Source organism: Rhinatrema bivittatum, chromosome 1 (genome assembly GCF_901001135.1).
Source record: "Rhinatrema bivittatum chromosome 1, aRhiBiv1.1, whole genome shotgun sequence".
Classification (NCBI taxonomy): domain Eukaryota; kingdom Metazoa; phylum Chordata; class Amphibia; order Gymnophiona; family Rhinatrematidae; genus Rhinatrema; species Rhinatrema bivittatum.
In genome coordinates this window covers 818,641,748-818,666,536 of record NC_042615.1, presented here as the reverse complement: position 1 = coordinate 818,666,536, position 24,789 = coordinate 818,641,748, and the positions used below count along the sequence as shown (strand labels likewise).

General features: G+C 44.9%; 1 protein-coding gene across 4 annotated transcripts in view; it reads left to right on the top strand.

Annotated features, from left to right (window-relative positions):
• Nucleotides 1-24,789, top strand: part of UNC13B (unc-13 homolog B) — a 1,232,326-nt gene that overhangs the window by 933,545 nt on the left and 273,992 nt on the right. For all 4 annotated transcript variants that reach the window (XM_029581856.1, XM_029581857.1, XM_029581864.1 and 1 more), the window contains one exon: nucleotides 8,041-8,126. In XM_029581856.1, coding sequence (XP_029437716.1) covers nucleotides 8,041-8,126 — 86 coding nt within the window. The remainder of the gene's footprint in view (nucleotides 1-8,040; nucleotides 8,127-24,789) is intronic.

Genomic DNA, 24,789 nt, shown 5'->3' with positions numbered 1-24,789 from the left:
GGGTGTAAAAAGAGGAGGCGCCAGCACTCTCCATTCCTAGCCTGCAGGATATCCTCCTGCCAGCAGAGGGTGTCTGAGAGCAGCACCTATTTGCTGCTTCTGCTTCCCTCTTCCTTGCAAGACACGCTGGCCTCGTGCTGTTACTATTGCAGTGGCAAGCCAGCAGAGGACGAAGCAGCAGCAGCAGGTAAGTGCTGCTCAGACCTGTGCTGGCTCGGGGGGAGGGGGAGAAACAGCTAAATGTGCCAAGGGGTGTGGGGGGAGGGGAAAGATGAATGTGCCATAGGGTATGGTGGAGAGGGAAGGTGATGATCCCAGGGAGGTGAGGGGAGAGAAAGTAATGATGGAAGGGGTTGGGAAAGAGGGAAGATGATGATGACAAGGGCTAGACTGTATCTGGGTGGCTGGACAAGAAAGGTGATGATATACCAGAGGGGTGAGAAGGGAAGAAGGTGATAATACTAGAGGAGAGGGAAGATTAGGATGATGGTGGTGCTAAAGGCATGAAGGGAAGAGAAAGTGGGGAAGATTCCAGGGGGTGGAAGGAGAAGGTGGTGATGCCAGGATTGGAGGGAGAGAGAAGGGAAGAAGGTGATGATGCCAAGGGAGAGACGAAAAAAAAGGTGGTGTTGATGCCAGAAGGGTGGAGAAAGAGGGAAGGGAAGTGAAAGTGGTGATATCAGGTGGCTGGAGGGAGAAGGTAATGATGATGTGAGGGGCTGGAGGAGAGGGAAGGTGGTAATGATGCCAGGGGAGAGAAGAGAGAAAGGTGATAATGATGCCAAGAGAGAGAGAAGATTAAAGTGATGATGCCAGCAGATGATGATGCCAATGAGTGGAGGGAGAGGGGTTGGGGGAGAGGGAAAGAAATAAGGTGATGTCAGGAGAAAGGGAAGTTAATGTGGCGATGAAGCCAGAAGGGTGAAGGGAAAGGGAAGAGGAGGTGGTGGTGATGCCATATGGGTGGAGGGAGAGGAAAGGAGATGGTGCTGCCATAAGGGGAGAGGGTCGGTGATAATGCCAGAGTGTGGGGGAGAGAGAAGGGAAGATAAAGTGATGTCAGGGGAAAGGAAAAGAATAAAGATGCCAGGGTGTTGGGGAAGAAGGAAGAGAGGATAAGGTGATGATGGTGCTAGGGGGATGAAGGAAGAGAAGGTGATGGTACCAGGGATGGGGGAAAAGGAAAGGGAAGATAATGATGATGATAGCAAGGGGTAGATGGAAAGGGAAGGTGATAATGCCAGAGTTGGGATGATTGAAGAAAAGATAATGATTGTGAAGGAGGTGGTGTGCCGCGATGAAATGAACCCTGTGCCAGGACACAAAAAATGTTGGGAAACACCTGTCTACAGACCCCTCTGCTCCCCCCCCCCCCCCCCCCCCCCCCCAGAAACAGCCACAAGAGCAGACCTAGGACATTTCCCTTTGCTATTCATCATTCAAAAAAATATTCAAATTCTGGTGTCACCAAAGTAATAATAATATAAAACTTCTTTCACTACAAGACACTATGTGAAGTAACACAATTCTACAAAAAACAAATTTGCATGTATATAGCAAATCTACCATACCAAAATAGCACTCCCAGGATTCTCACACAAAATCCTATCTATGAAAAAGCAGTATTGCAAATATTACAACATGTTCTGGAAAGGCAATACGGAAACATGATGGCAGAAAAAGACCATATGGTCTATCTAGTTTGGTTATCCACACTAACTTCTCAGCTCTACAAACCATACCTCTCCCTTAGAACTACCCTATACTTGTCCCATGCTTTCTTGAATTCAAATACTGTTCTTGTCTCTAGGACATCCACTGTTGAGCTGTGCTATGCATCCACTACACTCTCTGTAAAAAAAAATATTCTTTAAGATTAACTCCTGAGTCTATCCCCTTTATCCTCATCCCACGACCCCTCATTGCAGAGCCTCATTTCCATTAAAAGTGGCCTGCCTCCTGTGCATTGATACCTTGGAGATATTTAAATATCTCTATATCTCCCCTATCCCATCTTTCTTCTAGGATATACATGTTTTTCTCACAGGACAAGCAGGATGGTAGTCCTCACATATGGGTGACATCACAGGATGGAGCCCAATCACGGAAAACTTCTATCAAAGTTTCCAGAACTTTGACTGGCCCCTACTGGGCATGCCCAGCATGGCACTAACCCTGCAGCCAGCAGGGGTCCCCCTTCAGTCTTCTTTTTTCCGCGCTGCAGTAGCCTCGCGGTTTAGGAGCTCTGTGGAGATTCCTGACAGGACTTTTCCTCACGGAATTAACTAACGTTAAATTGCCCCACAGGGGTCCCTTCTCTAACTTCTCTCTAGCCCGCGGTACTCCAGTAAGTTTTTTGACAGTTTTTCGTCGATTACCGTCGAGTTGGGCCCTTGCGGCCTGCTGGCCGTCGTCCATCCCGCGGCTCGATTTTTTCTATGGCCATGGCATTGGGGTTCCGCCGGTGCCCGGACTGTACTCGCACCATGTCTATCACAGACCCTCATGGCGTCTGTGTAATGTGTTTAGGCTGGGAGCATGATGTCCTGACTTGCACCAAATGTGCCCTCATGACACCCAAAGGTTGCAAGGCAAGGATGGAGAAGATGGAACTCCTCTTCCGTGCTCACACCCCGATGCCATCCATTGCATTGACGTCATCGGAACCGGCACCGTCGACGTCGCACCAGCATCAACCACCGTCCAGTGACCGCCCGCCATCGACGTCTTCACGGCCATCGGCGCCCGTTACTCCCCCTCAGGATCGAGGGGATCGTAGGGAGAAACATTGCCATCGGCATCATAAGACTCGGACCGTCGAGGAAGCGAAATCATCGACCGAGCCACCGTCCGAGCCACCGTCGAAGAAGCCCTGTCCAGGAAAGGCACCAACCATTCCTACGACCGGGTCATCGAGGCCACCCTCACCTGATCGGGGTTTGGGCGCCGCGATTCCGACTGTAAAGGTGGTCCCTCCGGCTATGCCTCTGCCCTCCTCTTCTGTTCCGGAGCCGGGGCTGCTTGCTCCAGGTCTCCGAGAAGAACTAGACTGGCTTGTCCAGGAGGCCATCGACAAGGCGATGCAGCAACTCCAGGTCCCTTCGGCACCGGCACCGATTGTGGAACCGGTCATCGACCCGATTCCAGCAGCGCTGGCTCCGCTGCTATCCTGGATGGAGGCGCTCATAACTGCCCTTCCACCGGTAATTCCCGGGTCTCCGATGGCTCCGGTGCGCTCCCCGTTGACAGCCTCATCGGGAGGAGGAACACCGTTCCGCATCCCTCCTTCGGGAGTTTTGCCTCAGCCGTCGATGCCAATTCGTCCCTCGCCACCGATTCATTCATCGGGGGCGATACGTACGTCGGCGCCTTCGATACCGGCACCAATGCCCTCCAGGCTGTCCACGGTGTCCCCGGCGATTCCTTCAATTTTCTCGGAGCCTCAGCCGGGGCCTTTGGGTATCCAACCCCCTTCTCGTCACCCCTTATGACAACCTGGGATGATGATACTTCTTCAGACACCGATGACTTACCTTCACCTCCCTCTCCTACTGAAAGTAGAAAGCGTTCTCCTCCAGAGGACCTTTCTTTCATTAATTTTGTGAAGGAAATGTCTGAGTTGGTCCCTTTTCAGCTTCAGATTGAGCAGGATGATAGGCACCAGATGATGGAGTTGCTCCAGTTCCTGGATGCCCCTAAAGTGATCACTTCCATTCCCATTCATCAAGTTCTTCTTGATCTCCTCAAAAAGAACTGGGAAAACCCTGGATCCATTGCCCCAGTCTATAGAAAAGCTGACACTACCTATTTAGTGCAGTCAGCCCCCGGCTTTCAAAAATCTCAGCTCTACCACCACTCAGTTGTGGCAGAATCGGCTCAAAAGAAAGCAAAAAGGACGAAGCCTCACTCATCTATCCCTCCTGTTAAGGAACACAAGTTCCTAGACAATATTGGTCGACGAGTGTTCCAAGGGGCCATGCTCATCTCTAGAATTGCTGCTTACCAGCTGTATATGACCCAATACAATAGGGTCATCTTCAAACAGATACAGGACTTCTCTGAAACCCTGCCTGAACAATTCCAAGACCAGCTTCAAATCCTTGTCAACAAGGGGTTTGAAGCAGGAAAGCATGAGATAAGAACAGCTTATGATATCTTCGATACCTCTACTAGAGTGTCTGCAGCTGCTATTTCGTCAAAATGATGGGCCTGGCTCAAATCTTCTGACCTTCGCCCAGAAGTACAAGACAGACTGTTCAGTGAGCAGATCCAGCAAATAGTGGCTGAATTAAAGGACCATCATGAGACCATCATGAGACCCTTAAACAGCTCTCATCGATACCTTCCGACTTCCCTTAAGACAACCCTTCAGGAAAGACTCTAAGAAGTCATTCTTCCGTCCAAGGAAGTACTATCCTCCACCAGCAAGGTCCCAAACTACGAGGCCTTATCAAAAGCCTCAGCCTCGCCAGGCCAAAAGCAAAAGCTGCAAGCAGCTCTCCAGCCAGGGCCTGCTTCCGTTTTTTGACTTTCACTTGGAGAGCAGCAGTCTGATTCCTCTGCCAAGCATACCAGTGGGAGGTCGATTGTGCCACTTTCACAACATGTGGCACTCAATCACAACCGACCAATGGGTGCTAGCAATCATTGCTCAGGGTTACCACCTAATGCTCAGGGTTACCACCTAAACTTTCTTACTCTTCCACCGGACTCACCACCTCTGCAGGCGTAGAGAGTATCCGACCACTCTGTCCTTCGGAGCAGGAGGTTTCCCTTCTTCTCCAGTTACGAGCAATAGAACCTGTCCCACTCTCGCAGCAAGGCCTAGGGTTCTATTCCTGGTACTTTTTGATCCCCAAAAAATCCAGGGGGCTTCGTCCAATTCTGGACCTACATGCTCCAGCGGGAAAAGTTCAAGATGGTAACCTTGGGCTCGCTTCTACCTCTTCTACAAAGAGGAGACTGGCTCTGCTCTCTGGACCTCCAGGACACATACACACACATTGCGATCACTCCAACTCATCGAGAGTACCTCAGGTTTTTAGTAGGCCCAAAGCACTATCCATATCGAGTGCTTCCTTTTGGCCTATCGTCTGCACCACGAGTCTTCACCAAATGTCTCGTAGTTGTAGAAGCTTTCCTCAGGAAAAAAGGTGTGCACGTCAACCCCAATCTGGATGACTGGTTAATCAGGGCTCCAACCCAGCAAGCCGCTCGGTCGTCCCTCGATTTCACTCTACACACTTTAATTTCTCTAGGATTTCTTGTCAATTACGAGAAATCCTATTTAGCCCCATCTCAAAACTTGTTGTTCATTGGCGCAGACTTGGACACTTTACAGGCAAAAGCCTTTCTACCTCGACAACGAGCGCTAACACTCGTGGCCCTCGCTCACCAGTTGCAGTCTCAACATACAGCAACAGCTCGCCAATTCCTCGTCCTGCTAGGACACATGGCATCCTCCGTCCATGTTACTCCAATGGCCCGCCTGACCATGAGACTCATGCATTGAACTCTGAGGTCACAATGGATTCAAGCTGTTCAGCTTCTGTCGACCATTGTCCACATCACCAATTCACTCAGTCTGTCTCTTGCCTGGTGGAAAGATCAGACCAATCTCCTCCAGGGACTGCCATTTCAAGTGCCAGATCCTCAACTCATTCTCACCACCGACGCTTCCAACTTCAGGTGGGGAGCCCACGTGGACAATCTACAGACACAAGGATCTTGGTCTCCACAGGAAGCCAAACTTCAAATAAACTTCCTAGAACTTCAAGCAATGCGATATGCTCTCAGGGCTTTTCAGGAACGCCTATCAAATCACGTCGTCCTGATTCAGACAGACAACCAGGTGGCCATGTGGTACATCAACAAGCAGGGAGGCACAGGCTCCTTCCTCCTGTGTCAGGAAGCTGCGCAGATTTGGGCGGAAGCGCGCTCCCACTCGATGTACCTCAGGGCCACCTACTTGCCGGGAGTGGACAATGTCTTGGCAGACAAACTGAGTCGCGTCTTCCAGCCACACTAGTGGTCTCTCAACCCCTCGGTAGTGACCTCAATCTTTCGCCAATGGGGATACCCCCAGACAGACCTCTTTGCGTCCCCTCAGAACCACAAAGTGGACAATTACTGCTCCCTAATTCGGAGCGAGCGCTCTCAGCCCAGAGATGCATTCTCCCTCTCGTGGGCAACCGGTCTGCTCTATGCATTCCTTCCACTTCCTCTTCTTTCGAAGACTCTTGTGAAGCTACGTCAGGACAAAGGAACCATGATCCTGATAGCACCTCACTGGCCACGCCAAGTGTGGTTTCCCATACTCCAGGATCTCTCCATCCGCAGGCACATTCCCTTGGGAACGGACCCGCATCTGATCACTCAAAACGACGGATGCCTACGCCATCCCAATCTTCAGGCCTTGTCCCTGACGGCATGGATGTTGAAAGGTTAATCCTTCAACCTCTTAACCTTTCAGACCCAGTTTCCCGTGTCTTGATTGCTTCACGGAAGCCTTCCACGAGAAAATCTTACTCCTATAAATGGAAAAGGTTTACCTCATGGTGCACTTCTCAGTCCCTTGATCCCTTTTCCTGTCCAATTCCACAGTTTTTTGACTATCTCTGGCATCTGTCAGAGTCTGGTCTCAAGACATCTTCCATCAGAATTCATGTCAGTGTGGTAGCCGCCTTCCATAAAGGGGTCGGGGATGTCCTTATCACAGTACAACCCCTTGTAACACGCTTTCTGAAGGGCTTGCTCCACATCAAGCCACCTTTACGTACTCCGGCCCCTTCTTGGGACCTTAACCTGGTTCTTGGTCGGCTCATGAAACCACCATTCGAGCCTCTTCACTCCTGTGATCTAAAATATCTCACTTGGAAAATGATTTTCCTTTTGGCTATCACCTCAGTTCGCAGGGTTAGTGAGTCACAGGCCCTAGTTACCTTTCCGCCTTACACTAAACTCCTGCAGGATCGGGCGGTACTCCGCACTCACCCTAAACTTTTACCGAAGGTAGTTTCGGAGTTTCACATTAATCAATCCATCATACTACCTACCTTCTTTCCCAGGCCCCATTCCAATCCAAGGGAACAGGCTCTGCATACCCTTGACTGCAAACGGGCTCTAGCTTTTTATCTAGACCGTACAGTTGCCCACAGGACGAGCACTCAGTTATTCGTCTCGTTCCACCCCAACAAATTAGGGCAACCTGTGGGTAAGCAGACTCTCTCCTCCTACTTAGCGGACTGCATATCTTTTTGCTATCAGCAAACAAGCATTCCTTTTCAAGACCGTGTTAAAGCACACTCTGTGAGGGCCATGGCGACTTCAGTAGCACACCTTCCATCGGTGCCGCTTCCTGACATTTGCAGGGCTGCCACCTGGAGTTCCCTCCATACTTTCGCAGCCCATCCATACTTTCGCAGCCCACTATTGCTTGGACAAAGCCGGAAGACAGGATTCCATCTTCGGCCAGTCTGTCCTGCGTAACCTATTTCCAACGTGACGTACCAACACCCTTCCGCCTGCCCGGTGGGGTTCAGGATGCTCTCTACCAAATTCTACCCCAGTTGTTGTGCCTGTTGCACGCCATTGGGTACATTTGGTGCATGTTCGGACATCCTCACAGGACTACCATCCTGCTTGTCCTGTGAGAAAGCAAATGTTTACCTGTAACAGGTGTTCTCACAGGACAGCAGGATGTTAGTCCTCACGAAACCCGCCCGCCGCCCCGCGGTGTTGGGTTCGTAATGTTTTGTTGTTTTATTTTTTCGGCACTACCTGTAGCTTTCAAATAAGACTAAAAAGGGTACCCCTGCTGGCTGCAGGGTTAGTGCCATGCTGGGCATGCCCAGTAGGGGCCAGTCAAAGTTCTGGAAACTTTGACAGAAATTTTCTGTGATTGGACTCCATCCTGATGATGTCACCCATATTTGAGGACTAACATCCTGCTGTCCTGTGAGAACACCTGTTATAGGTAAGCAACATTTGCTTGCTCTGCTGTTTCTGAGCATATTCTCTCATTTCTCCATTCCCTTTCAGATTTCCTCAGGAACTTAGTGTTGGTAAGATCAGTGCCGAAGTGATGTGGAATCTCTTTGCTCTGGATATGAAATATGCCACGGAAGGTAAGAGGACCCAAGAAATTCCAGCTATGTAGATCTGGTCCTGACTGTTAATCTCCTTGTTATATGATGAATTCTAGTCAGAACAGTTAAGTGGTACTTGTATAGAACAATCCTATGATAAATGATGCTCCTAACAGTAACTGATTTAATGGTGCGGTTCTGTCACCAGTTGAAGATTTGGTTGATGGTATCTGAAGTATCACTCTATTGTATTACTGTCAGCAGCACTAGATGAGCTATCCTCTTTGGAATGGTATTCTTGGTTTATGCTAATTTTTGAAATGGTTCTATAAGCAGACATCAAGCTTTTTTTATTGTCTGGGAGAAATGTTTGCTTAGTTTTAAATGATTTTATTGTAATTTTAAGTTTTATGCTTTTGCTTTGTACATTGCTTTGGAAGATTTTAGTGTAAAAACTATAAAGCGACTTATAAACGTTATAAATCAATAAATACATGATATTTCTCATGTATATATTTCCATAAAGGTAATAATTTTCTTCAAAATACTTGAAACTTTAGTCGGTGCTAAATCCAAAGGACTGCAGACTAACACTGAACATCCAGCTGAAACTATAGATGTTGCAGTAGAAATGACAAGAGGCAGGTGGCACCTTATAGACTAACCAATTTATTGAGGCATGAACTTTCAAGAACAGATGACAATTGGTTAGTCTGTAAGATGATACCCAACTCCTGTCGTTTTTGCTACATCAGACTGACATGGCTATCCCTCTGAAGATGTAGTGGAATTTTCATGCTTTTGTTTTTAAGGCAAGTGTTACCTGCTTTGCTGCCCTGTATGAATGACTACTGTGCTGCCTCATCTGGCTGTAATGGTGGCAGTCACAAAGCACAGAGCCTGTGACCAGCATGCAGTCACAGGCCCCATGGGAACACGAGTTTTCTTACTAAACAGGAAGACTGTGTTTGAGAGAGGAAGTGTGGCCACTGAAGGACTGGGAGCATGTGCCAGCTTGCAGGTCCCACACTTTTCAGGCTGGATTTGAAGAGATGGGGTAGGTAGATGGTGGCCTGCTAGAAGAAGGAAGAGAAAGGAAGGGTACAAAAGTCAGGGCTGGTCAGCTATTCCTCTGGGAAAAATAATTTCAAGGCCCCTGCTTCAGTGATAAAAATTTAAAAAAAGAATATCTTTCTCTTCTCCAATGCTTACCCTCTTGTCTTTTTCTCTTCTTACCACATTATCCTCTCTCCTTTCATTTTCTTCCACCTCTCCTCTCCGTGTCCAACTCCATACTCTCTTGTGTCCTTTTTTTTTTTCTCTTGTTTATGGAATACTAATGTACTTCTTCCTGAACTGTATAAGCCACAATTATTTCTCTCCAGGCCTTAACCAGATCTTTGCCTTTCTATTCCCTCCCTTCCTCATTAGTCCCTGATCAGTATGACAGCTTTCTATCCCCACCTTCCCCTCAGTATCCTTGATCAGCCAGTGTCCTTTTCCCTTCCCAAAAAGCCTTGATTCACCATTGCTCCTTTCCATTCCTCAAAAGCCCTGATCATCCGCTTTTCCTCCTTTCCCCAGAGGTACTGATCTGCTGCATCAGAGACCTTATTCAGATCTATATATTTTGGTATATTTATTTATTTCTAAGAATTTATATCCCACCTCCTCCAAAATCTTTGAATTACATAAAAGCATCCTGAAATACATATGTTTTCAGACTCTAAAATTGTTAAGATCACACTTCATTCTTAACTCAGCCAGGAGAGTATTCCACATAAAAGGTGCAGAAAAAAAAGCTCTCTTACATGTTAATTGCAGTCAATACTCCCAGGTAGAGAGTAAAATAAGCATCCCTGCCCCTTCAGATTTTAATGTTCTTATTGGCTCATATCTTTGTAATCTGGATGTTACCACCCATTGATGCTCTGAATGTAAAAATTCATGCACTATCACCATCATTTTAAACTGTGAGCAACTTTTTACAGGAAACCAATGAAGGTCTTTTAACACAGGAATAATATGATCATACTTTCTGCTACCATTAATAACTCTGGCTGCAGCATGCTGCACCAATTTTAACACTCTGTATACCTTATCAGGCAGGCCAACAAATAGACTATTACAATAGGCTATGTGGTCCAAAACAATGGATTGTATTACAGTCCTAAACAAAGTTGGGACAGCAAACCTTTTAGTGGCTTCACTAAGTTAAGTTTATAAAACGCTGCTCTTGCCACATTTTATTTATGTAGTATCATGGATAGAGTCCAGAAATATACCCAGGTTTTGCACTTCCATCAAAATGGGCAAAGAATTATCTTCATAAGTCATTAATAACTCATCACATGGAGGGTTCTTACTGACCCACAATAACCTGGTCTTAGTTATATTTAAAAAAAAGACCTTTACTTCTTAACCAAACTCTTAATATCAGTTAAACATTTATTCAGAAAAGCCAAGGTAAAAGAACCATCATTTTAGCAAGGGATAAATAGCTATATATCATCCACATAAATAAAATATGACAGCCCCATCTCCTTAAGAATACCAATGGAAGACAAATATATATTAAATAGAATGGAGGAGAGAGTTGACCCCTAGGGGACTCCTGAATGCAAAGATCTCCAAGATGAAAATGAATTTCCTAATTGCACTCTTTTGTTTTCTCCCTTGCAAAAATGCCCTAAACCATTTTAACACTATTCCACCAATTCCAAATTGTCGCTGTTTATTGAGCATCTTGTCATAGCTGAGAGACTCAGATGCAACTGACACATTTAACTGCATGAGCAATTCTGCTTCCCTTGTCCAAATGGACAACACAATTGGTCCAAAAGGGAAAGCAGTAATATTTCCTTATTATAACTCTTCTGAAATCCAAACTGACGTTCATCCTAGTCGATCTTTGTTTTCTACATATTCAACAAGCTGAAACAAAACACATTTCTGTAATATCTTGGAAAACATTGGTAAATTAGATACCACACAAAAATTTGAAAGTTCATCCATAGGATGTTATCATTTTTTTGTACAGGCCTAACAGCTGATTTAAAACTCTGTTGCAACACCCTCACTCATAGATCTATTAACAATAGTCTTAATATTAAGGGCAATTTCCTTCATCCCCTAAATATTTATTTATTTAGCAACTTTTTTATACCGACATTCGTGGGTACATCATATTGGTTTACAATGAACTAAAAGAAATACAGCGAACAAAGGCGGGAGGGGAGCAGTAGTAACCGGGGGGGGGGGAATAACAGGGCAAAAGGCATAACAAAAAGAAGGTTTAATGGATGCAACTAACATGAGATATAAAATTATACAATGTATAGTAGAATAAAAATAAACATAAAAACATAAAAGTAATTAACATAAAGGAAACATAAAATAATTTGCATAACAATAATAACATGGTAGTTAACATAAAGATAACATCAAATAAATTAGCTTAAAATAATAAAATGGAAGAGTAATCGAGGGAGAAGCTGGAAGACCCTGCACAACAGGGCAAGGATCCACCTTTAAACTTGTGAAACACAACCTACTGATAACCGACTCTATTTCCTGGACCTAAATTACATCCATTTAGGAGTTATACAGGTGACCAGATAATACCATGAAAGAGTGGGATTGGATAGGAAAAGCTGAAAAGGTAGTTATTTTCTCTTATAAAAAAAAGTCAGCCAACTTGTCACAACTCTTATAAGAACTAAAATCTATTTAAGGTTTAGCAATTAAAGTTCTCACAATAGAGAACAACTTGAGTTAATTAATGTTTCTAGCTGATGAGCATAATAATCCCTTTTAGCCGTTTAACAATTTATTCTGTAATCTCTCGACACCTCTTTATCAAGGTCAGTCCTTCCTTCCTTCCTCCACTTTCATTCCATTCTCCTAAGCATTTATCTTAGTAATAATAGCTCATGCATATACCATGAATCTCTTTTATCATAGCTTCTCAGTAAAACTTCCCGTTAAGGTGCAACCTTATATGTTGAGGCTAAACTAGTATTCCATTTATCTACTGCATTATCCCAGGACAAGCAGGATAATAGTCCTCACATATGGGTGACATCATTGATGGACCCCTGGTACGGAAAAACTTCTGTCAAAGTTTCTAGAAACATTTGACTGGCACACTGAGGCCACTGAGCATGCCCAGCATGCCATGATCCCTGCAGCCACAGGGGGTCTCCCTTCAGTCTCTTTTTTTTCCGCGTTGCTGTAAGCCTCGCGTATTAGGAGGTCTGTGAGTTTTTCTCACAAAATTTTCCTCACGGAAAATATAACTTTTCTGTCAGAAAATAACCTACTCTGGTCTCCCTTCAATGTACCATTCGGTGAGTACTTTTTTGAATCAATTTTCAGTCTATTCCGGTTACCTCGTTCCGGTACCCGCAGCCACCGACTGTTACTCGCAATCGTTCACCATGGCCACCGGATTCAAAAAATGTCCAAGTTGTCCCCGAACAATGTCAATAATAGACCGCATAACATTTGAGTCTGCACAAAAGAGGGCGAAAAGGTCAAATCCTCACTCTTCTGTTCCTCCTGGAAAGGAACAGAAGTTCCTAGATAACATTGGTCGCCGAGTATTCCAAGGAGCCATGCTCATCTCCCGAATTGCCGCCTATCAGCTTTATATGACCCAATATAACAGGGTCATTTTCAAGCAGATACAGATATGCCCAGAAGTATGTTTATTCTAGAGAAACTACTGCAGTAGTGTGAAATCTGAAACTTTAATTAGAGAAAGACAGAGACAAAAGGGACATGGACCGGAACAAAGCATGAGGAAATAATTTGTTCCGGGGATTAATATAGGTCTATACAATTGTAAAAACACCCAGTCACCCAATTTTTACAGCAGTGCACATAACAATATATACCCTTCATACTGACCAATCAGAGCATATTCAGTGATGTTTTTAGATAAGTGCAGTACATTTGATTTGAGTATGTATTAGACCAATCAGCTAATGGGTCTGGGGTGTTGGCTCATTGCATTCCAGCACATAGTCAGGGTCCTCTACTTTCTTTGTCTAAAAACTAGTATTCAGGAATGCAGCAGAAAGAGGTGCCTCAGAAAGTCAGTGCATAATACTACATACATCCCCCTCTTGAAGGGTTACACCTAGGAACCCTTCACATATGGGCGGGCCCGTGGGTGCCTGTCTTAGGTTGTCCCTTACATCCTAAGCTAGCCTTAGGTGAAGAAATCTTACCCGTCCTTGGCTAAGCCCACTGTTTTTCCCTACCCATCTGATTCATGGGGAAGCTCATGCATGTCCATCATTATTTATTTTATTTATTTATTTAACACTTTTCTATACCGACCTTCATGAAAGAAAGATTCATATCAAATCGGTTTATATGGAACTCAGGGACTAGCTAAATAACCATATAACAAGAAGACAGAAGGCAAAGTTACATATAACAAGGAGATCAAACTTGGGGGGCTAGAGTAGCTGGGAAGTAGAGGACAGCATAACTAGAGGAAAAATATATATATATATACTGAGACCAGGTAGAGCGTCTAGTCCGTTGAGCGAAGTCTGGTTGAGCGGTATGTTGAAATTTTAGAAATTAAGGGAAGGCTTGGAGGAAAAGCCAAGTCTTGAGTTTTTTTCGAAAGGTTAGAAGGCAGGGTTCTAATCTGAGGTCAGGCAGTAAGTTGTTCCAGATGGTAGGGCCCGCTGTGGAGAATACACGTTCTTTGGTGGATGACAGACACGTGGATTTAGTAGGTGGGACTTGTAGGGTTCCTTTATATGCTTCTCTGATGGGTCTTGATGAGTAAAGCTTGAAAGGGATCTGAAGGTCTAGTGGTAGCTGATTGTGGATGGTTTTGTGGATAGTGGTGAGTGCCTTGTGCAAGATTCTGTCTTTTATTGGTAGCCAGTGCAGGTTTCGGAGAATGGGGGTGATGTGTGCTCCCCGGTTGGTGTTGGTTAAGATTCTTGCCGCTGCGTTCTGGAGCATCTGTAGCAGTTTGGTGGTGGAGATGGGGAGCCCCAAGAGGAGAGCGTTGCAATAGTCAGTTTTGGAGAACAGCGTTGACTGGAGAACTGTTCTAAAGTCTTGGAAATGAAGAAGGGGTTTGAGTCTCTTCAGAACTTGAAGCTTATAGAAACAGTCCTTAGTGGTGGTGGTGATGGATTTCTTTAGATTCAGATGGTTATCCAGGATTACTCCTAGGTCTCTTACTTGTGTTATCTGGGAGTTGGGGGATGTCTGATAGGTAGGGGTCAAGTGGTCGTGGGAGATGAGAAGGATTTCTGTCTTGGCCACATTGAGTACTAGGATAAGGCTGGTGAGGAGGTGGTTAATGGAATTGAGCATTTTTCCCAGTAGGTAAGTGATTTTGAAAGGGATTCTGTTATGGGGATCAAGATCTGTACATCATCTGCGTAGAGGTAGTGTATTAAGTTTAGGTTTGTGAGCAACTGACAGAGGGGGCAGTAGGTAGATATTGAAGACGGTAGGTGATAGGGAAGAGCCTTGGGGTACGCCTAGAGTTGATTTGTAGTTTGGGGATTCTTTGTTATTGATTCTGACTTTGACACTTCTGTTGCTGAGGAAGGAGTTGAGCCATCTGAAGGCGTATCCTGATAATCCAATGTCTGAGAGGCGATCTAGAAGGATGGCGTGGTTCATGGTGTCAAACGCAGCGGAGATGTCTAGGAGGACTAGAAGGAAGGAGAGCCCTTTGTCTAGTCCCTTGAGAATGTGGTCTGTTAGGGAGATTTATTTATTTATTTTATTTATGAGGAGGGTTTCTGTGCTGGATGATTTACGGAAGCCATATTGGGATGGGTATAGGATTTTGTGTTCCTCAAGGTAGTCTGAGAGTTGTGTGTTAACCACTTTCTCTGTGAGTTTAGCGAGAAAAAGGAGTTTGGAGATGGGTCAGTAATTGGAGAGTTCTTTTGTGTCCAGGTTAGGTTTCTTCAAGAGGGGTTTGAGGGATGCCGTTTTTAGCTCAGCAGGGTAGATTCCTTGGGTAAGTGAGCAGTTTATGATGTTAGCCAATGATCTAGAGAGAGTGCCCGGGATGAGGAGTAGAAGTTTAGTTGGGATGTGGTCTGCCGGATGGCTGGATGGTTTCAACTACTTGAGTGTGGATTCAATCTCCAGAGGGGGTTGTGGGCTCAAAGGAGTCGAGGGTGGCTCCAAGATGAAATGTGGTGTTGGAGTTTAGGGCGGGGTGGGTTGTGTTGGTGGGGAGAAGCACTAGTGTTTGCAATTTTATCCTGAAAGCTCATTTGCTTTGGATTTGGCCTGGTCGTCTGGGATGGTAGGGGCGAAGGGTTTAGTGAGTTGGGAGACATAGGAAAACAGGGCCCTAGCATCATATTGTATATCGTGAATTCTGCTGGCATAAAAGTCTCTTTTTGTCCGTAAAATGGAGTTCTTGTAGAGATGGAGGGTGCGTTTATAGTCGGATAGTGTTGTGGTGTTGGGGACCTTACACCATATGCCTTCCTTGTGTCTGAGGTCTTGCTTCATCTGCTTAAGTTCTGGTGAGAACCATGGTTGTTTCCTTTTTTCTGTCGGGTTGATTATTTTCGTCACTTTGGGGCATAATTTATTGGCTATTGACTCCTTGATATTGCGCCAGGATAGAAGGGCTGAGTTGGGGTTGGTGGTGTCCAGGCTAGTGAGTTCTTTGGATAAATATTTACTGAGAGTGTCGGAAGCACATGGTTTCCTGAAGTTGGATGGTAGAGAGAGGTTGAGGGTGAATAGGGTTTCCTTGAGTCGTGAGGGTAGCTGATATCAGAGAATGGTCTGACAGGGGTGCAGTCTGGAGTGTTATTGTATGATAGGCTGGAGTTTATGAAGATGAGGTCGAGCGTATGTCCTGTTTTATGGGTAGGTTTATTGATGATTTGTTCAAAGCCCATAGCCCCGAGTGTGGTGAGGAAGGCTTCACAATTGGGAGTGTTTGGTGAGGTGTCGACATGTAGGTTGAAGTCCCCCAGTATCATAGCTGGCGAGTCTGTGTTGATGTGTTTGGCGATGGCTTCTATGAGGGGGGAGGCATCGGTGTCTAGTAATCCTGGCGGAGCGTATACTAGAAGTATTTGAATATGTTTTGACTTGAACAGACCTAGTTCCAGTTTGTTGGAGGAGGTCTTGACTGGTTGCTGGCTGAGACTGAGTTCTTTTTTGGTGGCTAGGAGAAGACCGCCTCTTTTTTTGTGTCTTGGGATTGAGAAAATGTCATAAAGGTGATTCTGTAATTGGTTTATCAGGGGAATGTCTGAGCTTTTGAACCAGGTTTCTGTAATGGCGCAGACATCTGGTTTTGAGTCTAGGACATAATCGTTAAGGATGTGGGTTTTCTTTGTAAGAGACTGTGCGTTGAAGAGGGTTAGAGAGAATATCATGAATCCTAACAGCTGGGTGAGGGGTGAAGTCATGATTGGGATGAGAGATCTAGTTGTATGGATCTGGGGTCGTTGTGAAAGCTTTGAGTGGTGGTAGTGGCGATGATAGGGATGGGATAGGTTTGCATAGTGCCTTAGAGGGTGTAAAAAAGAAGGGTTGTTGTGTGTATGAGCTGCTGTTTGTGGTCTTTGAGTCTCCTGTCTTTAAGCTGAGTCTTAGAGATGGTTTTTTGAGTCTCCTGTCTTTGAGCAGGTCTTAGGAGACGCAAGACCATCTCTGTCTTTGAACTGGTCTTGGAGATGAGTGTTGGTGAGTAGGATGAGAGTATTGGGAATTGCTTGTGTGTAGTGAGCTGTTTGAGAGAGCTGAATGAGCTTTCATCTGTTGTGGTTGGCTGGAGTCTGAGCGGGAAGTGCTTGTGCTGGGGCGCCAGGAGTGGGATGGGTATTGGGAGCGCGTCTTTATAATGAAGAGTTGGGTTCAGAGTGTTGAGGGTTGCTTGCGAGAGTTGAGTAGGTGTCCGTCTGATGAGAAGTCTGTCTGATGAGCATGTGTCTGTCTGATGATAGAGTTGAGCGGTTGTTTGAGAATTTTGGGTAGGTGTCCGTCAGGTGAGAGGCAGAGCTTGGCTGAAGGCTGAGAGAGAGGGATTGAGTGTTGGGTGGCAGGGAGTCGGTTGAGTGTTGTGGATGCTGCCGGGTGGCTGAAGGATTAAGCGCTGACGGATAGTAGTTACTTGATCTTGCACTGCAGATGAAGAGTTGACCATAATTTTCAGTCCAGGCATCCTGGGCATGGCTGTAGCGATAGAAGATCCAAATCGTTGAAGGCAGAGGCATATGCATGGTATGTAAGGGCATAGCAAAAGTCCAGTAAGAACATAAGAACATAAGAAAATGCCATACTGGGTCAGACCAAGGGTCCATCAAGCCCAGCATCCTGTTTCCAACAGTGGCCAATCCAGGCCATAAGAACCTGGCAAGTACCCAAAAAATAAGTCTATTCCATGTAACCATTGCTAATGGCAGTGGCTATTCTCTAAGTGAACTTAATAGCAGGTAATGGACTTCTCCTCCAAGAACTTATCCAATCCTTTTTTAAACACAGCTATACTAACTGCACGAACCACATTCTCTGGCAACAAATTCCAGAGTTTAATTGTGCGTTGAGTAAAAAAGAACTTTCTCCGATTAGTTTTAAATGTGCCCCATGCTAACTTCATGGAGTGTCCCCTAGTCCTTCTACTATCCGAAAGAGTAAATAACCGATTCACATCTACCCGTTCTAGACCTCTCATGATTTTAAACACCTCTATCATATCCCCCCTCAGTCGTCTCTTCTCCAAGCTGAAAAGTCCTAACCTCTTTAGTCTTTCCTCATAGGGGAGTTGTTCCATTCCCCTTATCATTTTGGTAGCCCTTCTCTGTACCTTCTCCATCGCAATTATATCTTTTTTGAGATGCGGCGACCAGGATTGTACACAGTATTCAAGGTGCGGTCTCACCATGGAGCGATACAGAGGCATTATGACATTTTCCGTTTTATTCATCATTCCTTTTCTAATAATTCCCAACATTCTGTTTGCTTTTTTGACTGCCGCAGCACACTGAACCGGCAATTTCAATGTGTTATCCACTATGACACCTAGATCTCTTTCTTGGGTTGTAGCACCTAATATGGAACCCAACACCGTGTAATTATAGCATGGGTTATTTTTCCCTATATGCATCACCTTGCACTTATCCACATTAAATTTCATCTGCCATTTGAATGCCCAATTTTCCAGTCTCACAAGGTCTTCCTGCAATTTATCACAATCTGCTTGTGATTTAACTACTCTGAACAATTTTGTGTCATCTGCAAATTTGATTATCTCACTCGTCGTATTTCTTTCCAGATCATTTATAAATATATTGAACATTTATAAATATATTGAACATAAGGGTCCCAATACAGATCCCTGAGGCACTCCACTGTCCACTCCCTTCCACTGAGAAAATTGCCCATTTAATCCTACTCTCTGTTTCCTGTCTTTTAGCCAGTTTGCAATCCACGAAAGGACATCGCCACCTATCCCATGACTTTTTACTTTTCCTAGAAGCCTCTCATGAGGAACTTTGTCAAACGCCTTCTGAAAATCCAAGTATACTATATCTACTGGTTCACCTTTATCCACATGTTTATTAACTCCTTCAAAAAAGTGAAGCAGATTTGTGAGGCAAGACTTGCCCTGGGTAAAGCCATGCTGACTTTGTTCCATTAAACCATATCTTTCTATATGTTCTGTGATTTTGATGTTTAGAACACTTTCCACTATTTTTCCTGGCACTGAAGTCAGGCTAACCGGTCTGTAGTTTCCCGGATCACCCCTGGAGCCCTTTTTAAATATTGGGGTTACATTTGCTATCCTCCAGTCTTCAGGTACAATGGATGATTTTAATGATAAGTTACAAATTTTTACTAATAGGTCTGAAATTTCATTTTTTAGTTCCTTCAGAACTCTGGGGTGTATACCATCCGGTCCAGGTGATTTACTACTCTTCAGTTTGTCAATCAGGCCTACCACATCTTCTAGGTTCACCGTGATTTGATTCAGTCCATCTGAATCATTACCCATGAAAACCTTCTCCATTATGGGTACCTCCCCAACATCCTCTTCAGTAAACACCGAAGCAAGAAATCATTTAATCTTTCCGCGATGGCCTTATCTTCTCTAAGTGCCCCTTTAACCCCTCGATCATCTAACGGTCCAACTGACTCCCTCACAGGCTTTCTGCTTCGGATATATTTTAAAAAGTTTTTACTGTGAGTTTTTGCCTCTACAGCCAACTTCTTTTCAAATTCTCTCTTAGCCTGTCTTATCAATGTCTTACATTTAACTTGCCAATGTTTATGCTTTATCCTATTTTCTTCTGTTGGGTCCTTCTTCCAATTTTTGAATGCTGGTCCTGCAGGGTATTGACGGCGCTAATTAGTTCTATGATAACAACATGTAGCAGTGAAAGCAATCGCTGTATGGACATTCCTAATTCAACTGCGGCAGTCACCTGTCCAAGAGGTGACTCAGCTGTGGATGGGAAGGCTTCTAAACGAGTTTTGGTCAAGGGGTATATGCTGTTAATGTAGCTGAGGGCTAGTTGTACTGCTTCGTCTTCGGATGCTTCTGGGGAAGCGGAGGCTAATATCCCTCTTAGATCGATGGTGTGTCTGAGTGTAATTGGGGATAATCATAGAAACAAGTGACAGCTGACTCTGTAAGAAAGTCTTTAGCATGCTATGTGGTCTAAAACAAAATAATGTACTTCTCAGGGTTGCTAAACCATCAGTGTTAGTCTTTGCACAGGAAAGGAAAGAAATGTAGTAAAATAAAAAAACAGAAATAAGGAAAAATAATATATTCCCGTCTGGAATCCCAAATGGAAACAAACTAGCTTATAGATACAGATAGAAGATTATTTCAAGCAATCACATAATAGAAATTTTAAGACTGGAGATTTCTATAAGTGTAAAAATTGCATGACCTCAAATTATATCATTAATTTAGGAAATCTAAATCATGGCACTTGCAAAAAGGCATAATAACTAGATACATATAACAATCAATTATTGCATGGTAGATCAAGATACATTGATTCATGTGATCAAGAAAACTACATCAGGTTAAAGAATAATGAAACATAAAACAAAGAAGAAATCAGGCCAAATGAGTAGATAACGCAAGTCATACAATGAAATAATGTTGGGCTGGCTCGCAAGACTAGCTCTGAATTCTGACAATCAATGGAATATTCATTTTATTCAGTAGGATGTATTAATCTTTCGCCAATCAAGGCCTAAGTTAAATATGTGTGTTTATGGACATGTGTGTGTGATGGAGCAACACAAATTCAAATTGATGCAGCAGAAGTCAAATGCACTCTCCCACGATTTTGCTATATCAGCCCGTCTGTGAGGGCCATAGCGACTTCAGTAGCACACCTACAATCGGTGCCGCTTCCTGACATTTGCAGGGCTGCTACCTGGTGTTCTCTCCACACCTTTGCAGCCCACTATTGCTTGGACAAAGTCGGAAGACAAGATTTCATCTTCGGCCAATCTGTCCTTCGTAACCTATTTACAACGTGACGTACCAACACCCTTCCACCTGCCCGGTGGGGTTCAGGATGCCCTCTCCCAAATTCCACCCCAGTTGTTGTGCCTGTTGCATGCCTTTGGGTACATTTGGTGCATGTTCGGACATCCTCAGCTCAGTACTCACCCATATGTGAGGACTACCATCCTGCTTGTCCTGTGAGAAAGCAAATGTTGCTTACCTGTAACAGGTGTTCTCACAGGACAGCAGGATGTTAGTCCTCACGAAACCCGCCCGCCGCCCCACGGTGTTGGGTTCATAACGTTTTGTTATTTTATTTTTCGGCACTGCCTGTAGCTTTCAAATAAGACTGAAGGGGGACCCCTGCTGGCTGCAGGGTTAATGCCATGCTGGGCATGCCCAGTAGGGGCCAGTCAAAGTTCTGGAAATTTTGACAGAAGTTTTCCGTGATTGGGCTCCATCCTGTGATGTCACCCATATGTGAGGACCAACATCCTGCTGTCCTGTGAGAACACCTGTTACAGGTAAGCAACATTTGCTTATATCAGTGCAAAAGTATTAGGTGCAAATGTTAAATATGATCAGTATTTGGTGTATTAAATGCTTTTGAAAAGAGATAAGTTTTCAAATATTTTTAGAATTCTTTTGAATTGGTTGTCTGGTGAGGTGAATCTGCCAAGGAGGTCCATAATAGGGGACCAGTGACAGAAAACTCTCTTTTGCTAGTCATATCAAGTCTAACAAGTCAGATCGAAGGTACGTCAAGAAGATTTTTGTTTAGTGATCTCAAATGTCTTGTTGGTTTATAGATTTGAAGAATGGAACATAGCCAGAGCGATGAAGAATTATGTATAAGTGAATGAATAATTGGAAAGTATTTTGTATTGGATTCTAAATTTGATTGGGAATCAGTGAAAACAAGATTGGTGTGATATGGTTTGGTTTTTTTTTAGAGGTGAACCTAATAGTATATGAGCGGTTGAATTTTGTATTAGTTGTAAGGGTCAGATAGCAGTATCAGGAAGATCAAGATACAAGACATTATTGTAGTCAATATAGAAAATTAGGGATTGTGATACTGTACGAAAATCACAAAAAAATAGGAGGGGACGTAGACGTTTAAACATTTGTAATTTAAAGAAGGAATTCTTAACTACTGCAGAAATGTGTTTTGATAGTGAGAGATCTGAATTTAATAAAGCTCCCAGGCTACAGGCTTGAGTTAAGATGGGAATGGAGGTCCGTTGGAGGGGTTAGTGATTGATGATAAGTAAATAATTTCCATTTTATTAGGATTCAGCTTTAGATGATTATGAGACAGCCAGGTGTTGATTGTATTTATGTATAGAGCAACGGCGAAAAGTGTATCAAGCCAAGATGATTTGTATGGAATGAAAAACTGGATATCAGCATATAATTTGAATTGAATATTGATTTTGATTTTTGAGTTTTGATTGTCTCATAAATGGTGCTGCACAAGCAAGAAGGCGGCATAGTCGAGATCTTCTTTGCCTGCTGTTTCAGACTTCGCGTTTCTTTTGTAATTTTGATTGGTAAAATGCCTTCTAAGCAGAAAGGAAGGGTAAGGATATTTCCTCTAGAACCCTCCCTTTCCATGGGTTAGCAAGCCATTACAACCTACCTGACCTCTTTGGCAGACCAGCAGAGAGCCGAAGAGCCCGATATAGAAGCATAGAAACATAGAAATGACAGCAGAAGAAGACCAAACGGCCCATCCAGTCTGCCCAGCAAGCTATGCACTTTATCCATTTTTTTCCCCTTTTTCTCTCTCCCACCTGTTACTATTGGCTTCCAGTACCCTCCAGCCCTAATTCCCATCCACCCCACCACCAATGTAGAGAGCAGCGCCGTATCTGCATCCAAGTGAACATCCAGCTCAATTAGGGGTAGCAACCGCTGTAACAAGCAGGCCACACCCCTGCCCCATACTCTTACCCACCCCTGGGTTTTTTTTTGTTTTTGTTTTTTTTGAAGATGGCAGCCCTCCATCCTTCCACTCCGTGAAGGTGGAACACCAACCACTGGCATCCCGCTCCGTGAATGCCTCTGTGGCTACTGCCGCTCCGTGCAGTGTTTTGCTGCCTCCTCTTTATTCACGCCCTCTAGACTTGATGGATCCACAGTGTTTATCCCACGCCCTTTTGAAGTCCTTCACAGTTTTAGACTTCACCACTTTCTCCGGAAGGGCATTCCAGGCATCCACCACCCTTTCCGTGAAGAAATACTTCCTGACATTGGTTCTTAGTCTTCCTCCCTGGAGCCTCAGCTCGTGACCTCTGGTTCTGCTGATTTTTTTCTGACGGAAAAGGTTTGTCATTGTCTTTGGATCATTAAACTTTTTCAAGTATCTGAAAGTCTGAATCATATCACCCCTGCTCCTCCTTTCCTCCAGGGAGTACATATTTAGATTCTTCAATCTCTCCTCGTATGTCATCCGATGAAGACCCTCCACCTTCCTGGTCGCCCTTCTCTGTACCGCTTCCATCTTGTCTTTGTCTCTTTGTAGATACGGTCTCCAGAACTGAACACAGTACTCCAGGTGAGGCCTCACCAAGGACCTGTACAAGGGGATAATCACTTCCCTTTTCTTACTCAATATTCCTCTCTCTAGGCAGCCCAGCATTCTTCTGGCTTTTGCTATCGCATTGTTTCGCAGACTTCATATCATTAGACACTATCACCCCAAGGTTTCTCTCCTGCTCCGTGCACATCAGCCCTTCTCCCCCCATCGAATACAGTTCATTCGGATTTCCACTCCCCATATGCATGACTTTGCACTTCTTGGCATTGAATCTCAGCTGCCATATCTTCAACCACTCTTCCAGTTTCCTTAAATCCTGTCTCATTCTCTCCACTCCTTCCGGCGTGTCCACTCTGTTGCAGATCTTAGTGTCATCCGCAAAAAGACAAACCTTACCTTCTATCCCATCCGCAATGTCGCTCACAAAGATATTGAACAGGACCGGTCCCAACACCGATCCTTGCGGTACACCACTTAAAACTGCTCTCTCTTCAGCGAAAGTTCCATTTACCATCATACATTGTCTTCTGTCCGTCAACCAGTTTGCAATCCAGGTCACCACCTCAGCACTCACTCCTAAGCTTCTCGTTTTATTCACCAGTCTCCTGTGCGGAACCGTATCAAAAGCTTTGCTGAAATCCAGGTAGATGACATCGAGCGCTCTTCCTCGATCCAATTCCTTGGTTACCCAGTCAAAAAAGTCAATCAGATTTGTCTGACAGGATCTTCCCCTGGTGAATCCATGCTGCCTCTGGTCCATCAATTCTCCGGACTGTAGATAGTTCATTATTCTCTCTTTCAACAGTGTCTTCATTACTTTTCCCACCACCGAAGTGAGGCTAACCGGTCTGTAGTTACCAGCCTCCTCTCTGTTCCCACTCTTGTGAAGCGGGACCACCACCGCTCTTCTCCAATCACTCGGCACCACTCCCGTTTCTAGGGATCTATTGAACAGGTCACACAGCGGACCCGCCAGCACATCTCTGAGCTCCCTCAGTATCCTTGGATGAATCCCATCAGGCCCCATGGCTTTGTCCACTTTCAGATTCTTTAGCTCTTCCCATACATTTTCTACTGTAAAAGGATTTTCATCTATTCCACTGATATGTGGCGTGACAAGGGATAGCTGTGCTTGCCTGCAGGGGAAGCATCTGTGAGCCCCAAACATCATTTTCCTCTGGCACAGAGAGGCACTGCTTGCAACAGTCCTGCGGTGCACAACGATGATGTGGTTGCTGTCACCATGTTGGAGGGAGTCTGCTGCTGGTTTGGCGTCGGTAATGCAGAGCTCATCTATTCTCTTGGAGGATGCTGTGGGGGGGGGGGGGCTGTGGCTGCTCTTTCTTCTTCCTCTATGGCTGGTTTGGGAAGAATTGAGCCATTGGAGGAGCTGGCACTGCTGAATTTGTCCCAGGAAGAACAAAAAGGGCTAGATTTTAAAAGTCTTACGCGTGTAAATCGGGTTACGCGCACCGGGCCTAAAGCCCCGGGACGCGCGTATGTCCCGGGGCTTTAAAAAAGGGGCAGGGCGGGGTCAGAGGCTCCTGGCACAACGGCCATTTGCCACCGTGCAAGCAGGCTGCCAGCGTGCGCAACAGGTAGGACAAAGGTCCGGGGGGGGGGGGTCTAGATTAGGGCTAGGGGAAGGGAGGGTTAGGGGAAGG